The sequence below is a fragment of the Lipophrys pholis genome (assembly GCF_963383615.2).
Source record: "Lipophrys pholis genome assembly, chromosome: 3".
NCBI classification, from domain to species: domain Eukaryota; kingdom Metazoa; phylum Chordata; class Actinopteri; order Blenniiformes; family Blenniidae; genus Lipophrys; species Lipophrys pholis.
In genome coordinates this window covers 11,029,296-11,037,581 of record NC_137627.1, presented here as the reverse complement: position 1 = coordinate 11,037,581, position 8,286 = coordinate 11,029,296, and the positions used below count along the sequence as shown (strand labels likewise).

General features: G+C 40.2%; 1 protein-coding gene across 5 annotated transcripts in view; it reads right to left on the bottom strand.

Annotated features, from left to right (window-relative positions):
- Window positions 1–918: 918 nt before the first annotated feature.
- The window catches only part of vaspb (vasodilator stimulated phosphoprotein b), a 29,722-nt gene continuing 22,354 nt past the window's right edge, over window positions 919–8,286 (bottom strand). For 2 of the 5 annotated variants that reach the window (XM_080460041.1, XM_080460042.1), the window contains 10 exons: window positions 7,564–7,637; window positions 5,717–5,970; window positions 5,385–5,530; window positions 5,171–5,222; window positions 4,724–4,751; window positions 4,579–4,612; window positions 4,329–4,385; window positions 3,415–3,490; window positions 2,423–2,480; window positions 2,146–2,321 (listed from right to left, as the gene is read on the bottom strand). In XM_080460041.1, the coding sequence (XP_080316167.1) occupies window positions 2,287–2,321; window positions 2,423–2,480; window positions 3,415–3,490; window positions 4,329–4,385; window positions 4,579–4,612; window positions 4,724–4,751; window positions 5,171–5,222; window positions 5,385–5,530; window positions 5,717–5,970; window positions 7,564–7,637 (814 nt within the window). In that variant the 3' untranslated portion in view covers window positions 2,146–2,286. Of the gene's footprint in view, window positions 2,322–2,422; window positions 2,481–3,414; window positions 3,491–4,328; window positions 4,386–4,578; window positions 4,613–4,723; window positions 4,752–5,170; window positions 5,223–5,384; window positions 5,531–5,716; window positions 5,971–7,563; window positions 7,638–8,286 lie in introns of all 5 variants that reach the window. The other 3 variants (XM_080460040.1, XM_080460039.1, XM_080460043.1) reach the window with 3 other exon arrangements.

Genomic DNA, 8,286 nt, shown 5'->3' with positions numbered 1-8,286 from the left:
CCCTCACTTATTTATTCATCCTTTAACCCCCGTCTCTCTCTTCAATTTCAACGTTTATAGATTACGCTCTAATCTGGATTAAACTACTAATTATTCAATCAGGCGCGTCAGTTCCGTAACAATTTAATTGTAAAAAATATATATATATACACAGACCCTTCTGAGGTGTTACTCAGAAATAAATAGAAGAAAAAAAAATCGATGAAATTAGATTAAAATCTATATATCAATATCAAGACTAAACTGAACATGCAGAGCATGGATATGTCGAAATAATCCATCTCAAAGTGACAGTTTTACTGATTAAAGTAGCAGCAATTATTTAAGTATCATTATCTAATTACAACATTTTAAGGTATTGACATCCCTAGTTATTTATACCTGACGGAAACAGGGCAGAAGAAAAATGGAAAAGAAATGACCAAGGACAATATTTAAATTAGGCGCAAGAGAAAGAGCACTGTTATTTACATTAACAAAATCCACTTGGGGTTTGTCATTCATCACAAATCATAGTTATTTCCATACTCAATGTTACTGAATGTTCACCTGTCATTCAGAGTTATCTTAGGTCAATTCCCTTGGCAGCCATCAAGTCAGTGATGCAGAGAGATAACCTTTCCAAATACACGGTACAATGGAACCAAAACCATGCAAAGGAATTTTGTACAAAACCTATAGGTCCCAACTGCAAAGCCACAACACAGACTTGTCAGCATCTCCTCTCCAAACTAGAAAACTCCCCACAGAAAGGCTCAAACACTGTTGTTCAGTAACATTCCCTCTTTGGACTTTAAAATGTTTAACGACACTTGTGTGAAACAGCCTTGGAAGCATGCAGTTCATAACATTTCTGCTCCGAATCCAGATGTGAAGAGTCTTACACGAGAATATAAAAGATGACTCGAGACAAAGCAGTGCATTTCAAGAAGCAGCTGTATTCGACTATAAAGGCATTTCTAATCCAGTGTCTCTAAGCTGTTTTCTTTATATTTCAGTGTAAAAAGCCTAAATTCTATTAGAAAAAAAAGAAACAGTAAACCCCAAAACAACATTTCATGAGAAAACAATCACTGAAAAAGAAAAGAAAAAAAAGAAACGAAATCCCCATTCACCAATCATTTCAATTAAAATAGAAACACCATTTCATTTTTGCTAACATTTTCCCTCAAAACAAATATATATTTTCCTTATATATATATATAATATAGATAGATAGATATTTATATATTTATTCTCAAGGCAGTTGGTCATGGCCAAATTATTTGACCTCATCATGGCCATTTTTCATATTTCAAAAATTAGAAAACAATATCTAGAATGGAAGAAAAACAACTCGGGAAGCACAGTGTACAGGGGAACCACTGCACTGGCCAACAAATAATATCTCATTTTGAGTGAGAGGGAATAGTCTATCAAGGCAGTGTGGCACACAGACACACTTCCTTTGGAACAAGTGCAATGCAAAGAGAATACATTTCTCACACGTCAAAACTACAACACACTCCTCTTTCACAGCACTCAGGTTGTCCATCAGGTTCCCTTTGCTCGTCTCCTCTTCCTCCCGACATCTCCACCGTGCAGCACCGAAGGCTTGTGTTGTGCCGTTTCACTCCTCAGCCGTTGCCGGGAGCTTAAAAGTCCACTTGATGGAGATGCACCGCAGTAGAGACGTTTGTTGGTTTGCCACCTCAGACTACCATTAGTGACAATTGCCTACCAGCAAATGTCCCAAAAATATCTTTGCTGACTGAGAATGAGAGAAAATAAGGATCCCAGCATGCCAGCATTTTGCTATTACAGTAAAAATATGACTAATACACTGTCCCTGAATACTGCTCTATCAGTAAATGGTGTGTCTGATAGCTGAAGGAAGAGGACACAAGGAGCAGGATTTCTGCAGCAGAGAGGGTTATAATGCCAAATTGGAAGAGCAAGTCTGGCGGTAGCTGTGTGCTCCGAGAAGGTTCAGATGAATAGAGCACATGGAGGACACAAGGGGGACGGGATGGCTGAATCAGAGGGGGCGGGAGATGGGGACCACCGCTTCACACCAGTGGGTGACGGTCAAAAAGTGCCGGATGGTGACGTCGAGGAGATTCCCTGGGTTATCATTTACATCAAGTGAATATGCAAGAATTCTCACATGCGTTTGTGGAGGAGAGAGAGAGAGAGAGAGGGAAGAGAAATTGTGTAGGAGAGGAAGAGAAATCCCTGGGCTACATGAGAGGGCACAGTGGAGGAGAGGTCCTCGCATCCCTCCGTTACACCTGACACTCAGCAGAACTATGTGCTTCTCTTCTGAAGCTCCTGAATAAAGGCTGTGAACAGAGAAGAGGAGAGACGAGCATTACCCATGTGAAATGCATCATTAACTAAAAAAAAAACCCTGCTCATTTTGAAGAGAATAAAATCACAGTACCTCCGATAATTTCTTCTTTGACTTTTTGTAGTTCTTTCCGCACTTCCTCCAAAATGTCCTGGAAAAAGAAATGAAGGAAAGTGTCAGGTCATGGTGTTGCAGGGCAGCAGTGCGACAGAATCCAGTTAATGTAGTTAATCAGAGAAAGTGTTTACAAGTTCTCTCAATAGCAGCAGCATGTTGCTCACAAGGTTTCTCTCCAAGGACAAAACTTATTTCAGAAACCCGACCGATGCTTTTGAATTGAATTACAGACAGAGAAATATGCATACATCTAAAAAAGAAAGATGCCTTAGGTTGTTGGTTTGAAGCTCCTTCTTGCCCCTACATGGTATGCGAGTGTGTATGAATGGTTCTCTAATGGTGTAAAGCACTTTTGACACGACTGAAGTGGCGAAGAAAAGAAAAGCCTATTCATTTCTTTTCTCAGTTCCTATGTATGCGACGCTAACTGCCCCAATTTACATGCCAGCGATAACCACTTTCAATCACAAATAGTTCTTCTAAAAGAGACTCGACATCCATTTTTTCATTATGTCCCTAAATATAAAAAACGTTTTTAAAAAAGGCAATAGAGTTGCAAAAAACAGGCCGGACTTCAGCACCAAAACTCAGTTTATAGCCCCATTAATGTCTTCTTTGTTCAACAAATTTCCAGGGATGGCCATCTGTATCATCCTCTGTCACCTCGACAGCTTTAACCTCCTAGGACCTGGTGTCCACATATGTGTCTAGATCTGGATTCGGGTCTTAAGAGGTTAAATGTCCAAGTGATGTGACAAAAATGCAATCGTGCAGATAACTGCAGAGCTGCAAAGTTAAAGAAAATAGTAACTTGATGAAAGTTATAAACTTTAAATCTGACCCGCAGGTGTTGTGATTTCATTAACATGAGACATATTAGTGCTTCAATGTTGGACGAAGTTAACAAACATACTAGAGTGTAACTACTAACTCTTCAGATAAACAACTGATGAATAAAAAAGAATCACCTGTTTCATTTTCTCTAATTCGGAGTCGTCTATTCCACTGGCATCATTGTTGTTGTTGTTGGAAACAGGTTTTGGCCTAAGAGGACAAAACAAAAAGGACAAATGCTTACATGTTTTAATGTCTGCTGCACAAACAAGGCGACAATCAGTCATCGTACCATGGGGATGAAGTAGTAGCCGATTTAAAAAAGGTCAACACAAGCGCAAGGATTAATCCTTTCTGAGACAACACCATACATCCAAACTTTAATTAAATAAGTTGATCAGAATCCATCAAGTTTAGAACATTTGTATCCTTACATACTAAAGGTGCTTCTAGTTCAAGATCAAGTCTTTGTTTTGTTTTTTACCATTTCATTAGTTAAAATTGGTAACTTTGACATATGTTCTAGTATCATGATGGATTTTGTTAAAGTGCTCATTAAAGTGTAGAAAGAAGAATTTTAGTAACCATAAATGCATATGCCTGAAGAAAGTCTCTAAAAATGTCCTTTGAATATAATAAAGTCAACACTTTTGTCAGTTCTTTCTACACTTATATCATACAGTTTGAGGACTTTTTAACATTATGACTTTGATAATTGTGGCCTCTGGGGAGGAAAAAAAAAGATCAGAAACATATGTGATCTTTGAAAAAAATAGTGGAAAGTTCTGAGAGAACGTATTTTAAATTTCTATGACCTAAAGTTAAAGAATAAAGCAAATACAGTTAATATTTCAGTTGATAGGTTATAAATGTGAAATAGCTACTGCGTCACAGAGTTGGCCACATAAACACCAATCTCTGATCCAATAGAGGGTGCTATCATCTGTAAAATTCCCCCGGCGCATTTCTGGTGTTTGGCCTGCGACAAACACAAAGAGTGGGGAGGTGGGAAGCGTGAGGTCATGGGTGAATGGGACAGCAGGTATACCTGGAAGCTTGGGACAGTGAGGGAGTGGAATCCATGCTCTTTACGATGGAGTTATTCCTGTTAGTGAGACACACACACTCGCGTCTTAGAATGAAAATGGATGACATTCACACACTAAGAAACAAAACAAAACACTTGTCTATGGGTGAAAGCAGATGGAAACATGGTGGCAAAAGTGTGTGCAGAGGCTGAGGGGTGAAGGGTGAGTTCAAACATGAGGCAACAGGGAGACAACTGAACCCGAGATTACCTGGACGCTTTCTCCCACGGTCTTCTCAAGGTGTCTGAGAGGGAGGACGAATGAAAACATGAGTTATCTTTCATATTGAAAAAATATTACAAGCAAGTAGGCGGCACGCTACCGATGGAAAAAAAATAAAGATTTTAGTTCTCACCGCTTTGACCTTGAGGCTCTGAATCATCCTGCATAGAAAAGAACAAGGACTTCTGTTAAGAGTGAGTCATCCTCACACTATCTTTGTTTCTTGGATCAAGCATTCAGTCTCATGTTGAAACTATTTATTTGAGTAGTTGTCAAACAATGAACCAGGAATCGGTGACTTTGGTTGTGAGAATGACATTTTTGCAGCCATAACGGTTAAATCGAGACCGAGAACATCGACAACAAGGATTAACGGCACCTTGGATTTTATAAAGTTCATGAAAATGATCAGTTACAGATCTACTTTTAATAAACTTGCACACAATTTATATGTGTACCTTGAAATAAACCCGGTATTGCAGCAACTAATACTGACATCCGGTTAAAAAAAACAAAAAAAAAAAACACCATACTTGGTTAATATTTGGACATGCCTGCCCATATTTCAATAGACCCTTACATTGTCTTGGGTCTTCATTGGTGGCTTCTCTCCAGTGTCGGCTGCTTTTCTCCTGATATGGAAAAAAAAAGATTTTATGTTACAATGTTGTCATAAATAGCTAAGCAGAATCAAATATTCAGCATTTATCAAATATAATTACAAAGCAAAAGTAGCTGTGAAAATTGACAAAGATGTTTACTTTTCATAAGATAGTAAACATGATGTTACCCACCTCCGGGCCAAGATGGCACTCATCTCACCCATCAAACCTCCTCCTCCTCCCCCTCCCCCTCCTCCTCCTCCTCCTCCAAGTGAGGAGGTGCTGCCTCGGCTGGAGTCGGCTCTAGCTATTGAGTTTGTAGGGCCCGATTCCTCCTGCTGGGGGCAGCAAATAAACACACGGATGACTGTTAGTCATTCACGCTGGATGAACACAGCAGCAGAGTACCATCTGCATGTTTGCACATAATTTATTCGCTGACTGTTTGTTATGTTAATCTGGCCTTCAAAGGCAGCTACAGTGCTGACAAAAAGCACAGATTTCAAAATGTGCTCCACACTCACCTTGGATACTTTGCGGAGTTTGGCTCCTGCGAGGGCAGCTGCCAGGCCGCCGCCGCCGCCGATCCCGCCTCCTCCTCCACCACCGATGCCATCTCCTCCTCCTGAGGGCAGAGGCGGGGCTGGCGGAGGTCCGGAGGGAGGTGGTCCTGGGGGCGGAGGGATGCCGGCAGCTGGAGGAGGGCCAGGGGGTGGAGGGGGGGCTGGTGGAGGAGCAGAGCCTCCAGCAATCATTGGTGGTGCTGGAGGAATATGGACTGAAAGAAAAAGAAAAGGAGCATCAGTAACTATTCAAAAACCATTCAAGGACTCAAGCCCACAGTGTTTTTGTTTTCTGAAGCAGAGAAGTGCTGGCAAGGCGATAACTTCCTTGGTTCCGTGGTGTGAGGGTGGGGAGAGGATGGGGGTGAACCGCTCCACAACACTTGTCAAGAAAATGCAGCGTTTGGTCAATCTGCTCTGAGAGTTGAGCTTTTCTGTCAGCTGTGATGTCTTCTATTGAACACTTTCAAAACTGAAGCGCTTGGAGAGCTTTTAAGAGGGAGACTATGTCTAGACCCACAAATGCTTGAAACAACCTTCAAAACCACAAGCTGGTCTAGTTTTCCAGCTTTTTCTTTTCCATGTGCTTTTTAAAATGCAGAACTGTTTGACCTAAACAATTCTTTTTCAGAGTTTGATGTATCACATTATCATGGAAATATGGAGGCAGTGGAAAAATGTGTTTGGATTGTCAGGGTGAATTATCAAGGGAAGACGTTTTTCTTGCACAGGATTTTCAACATTGTAACTCAACCCTACAGACTCCTACAGATGGAATTTTAGCAGTTTTACACGTTTATTAGTTGCAACACAGACTTAGATTACAGGCTATACCCTGCCTTCAGCCTTAAACAGCTGGGATCAGCTCCAGCACCCCACAACCCTGGACTGGATAGATATATCTTTGGAGGGAAAGATTAACACATGAAAGGATTTGACCGCAAGTTTAACTGCACAATGCTACGCTCCACTGAAATACAGTTGACAACAATAACGTACTCCAGTACACACGAATATCATTATCCTGATGTCATCTACGTATGCCACCAATGCCTTCAAGAAATAAATAGGTCAACTAAGAATCGAAATGTTGTTCTTGGAGCACAGAAAAAACCTTGTGGAAATAAGAGATTTCAGATATGCTTGGAAATATGCTTCAGCATTTTACCACAGACCACGATGTGTTCGAGACATCAGTGTATAGCCCTTTATGGAATGCATTGATGATCAGCCATTAAACTCAGCTAAAACATTGACAACCATTTAGGTTTGTTATTGTCCCATCTCGCATACTGAAGTCCCACAATGCAAGAGTTTTTCATGTTCTGTCCAAATAGAATTGAAGTTCTTAAGAGGTAATCCACTAAAATATGCATAAATTATTTTTAAACTGAGATTAAAGATATTTTTTATACTTCTGACACTTTAGAGTGGATGTAAAGATACACCATTACACAATCAATGTAAAGTGCAACGTGGCTCAAAACAAAGCAAAGTTGCCCAAAATTATAGTTTATTTTGTTCCAAGAATACTGTAAAACTCTAACCTCAATCATCATCACAAGAAGTACCGCAACTATTGTATATTCTAGTATTTCCTTCAATCCATCATTGTGAGTTTAGAATATATATAAAAGCGTTAAAGCGATACCGGGGTTCATTATTTTACTTGAGGAAGCAAAAAGAAAAGATTGGGGTTGTCAGTTGCGGGTAAAGAAAACCCGAACTATGTAATCTAAGTCTGTGTTGCAACTAATCCACTGCTGTGGATTGCAGCTCAATGTTGATGATTCCAGGTGTTTCCTGACCTGCAGGAGCTTGTCTTTCCCTCTCCTGTCTCTCCCGCTCCTGTTGTTGTTGTTCCAGCCTCTGCTGCTCCAACCTGTGGACAAAACGCGTCTGTTACAGTGACGTGTAAACACACCCAACATGCATCACACCACTGGAAACGGACCATCAGTAGATGCTGACATCAACTTTATGCAACCATTTTGTTGATTACTGGATTATTTATGCAGAGTTACTGTGGTGTCACAACAATCTATAATAGTAATGACATTTGAATGGAGAGCTATATTGGGTTTTTTTTTCCCTCAATAAAAGGACAAGAATAAATCGCTTTTGATTAGCCTACTGACTGAGAAGTCCACATCTGGATGAGACGGCCTAATTCTAGCTCAGTTTGCTATTGCTCACTCCCCTCTGCCTCATCCCATCTGCCCCCCATCACAGCTGTACACAAATTAAACATCATACCACAAACACATCTATATTTAGATATACACTCAGTCAAAGCTGCTGTGATTTAAATCTTAAGTGTGAGGATAACAGTGTTTGAGATTGTACTCCGTTTCTTCATTGGATTGTTTTTTTTAAACTACCATCTCAAAGCAATGCTATCAGAGCATTAATGCACATAACATCCACAAACAACTGCATTAATGTTGGATTTCAAAGGTTTTAAAGGCTCAGAAAGGTACGAGACGCAAGCAGCGAATAAGACAGCAAATGATTTGACAGACAATCCCAAC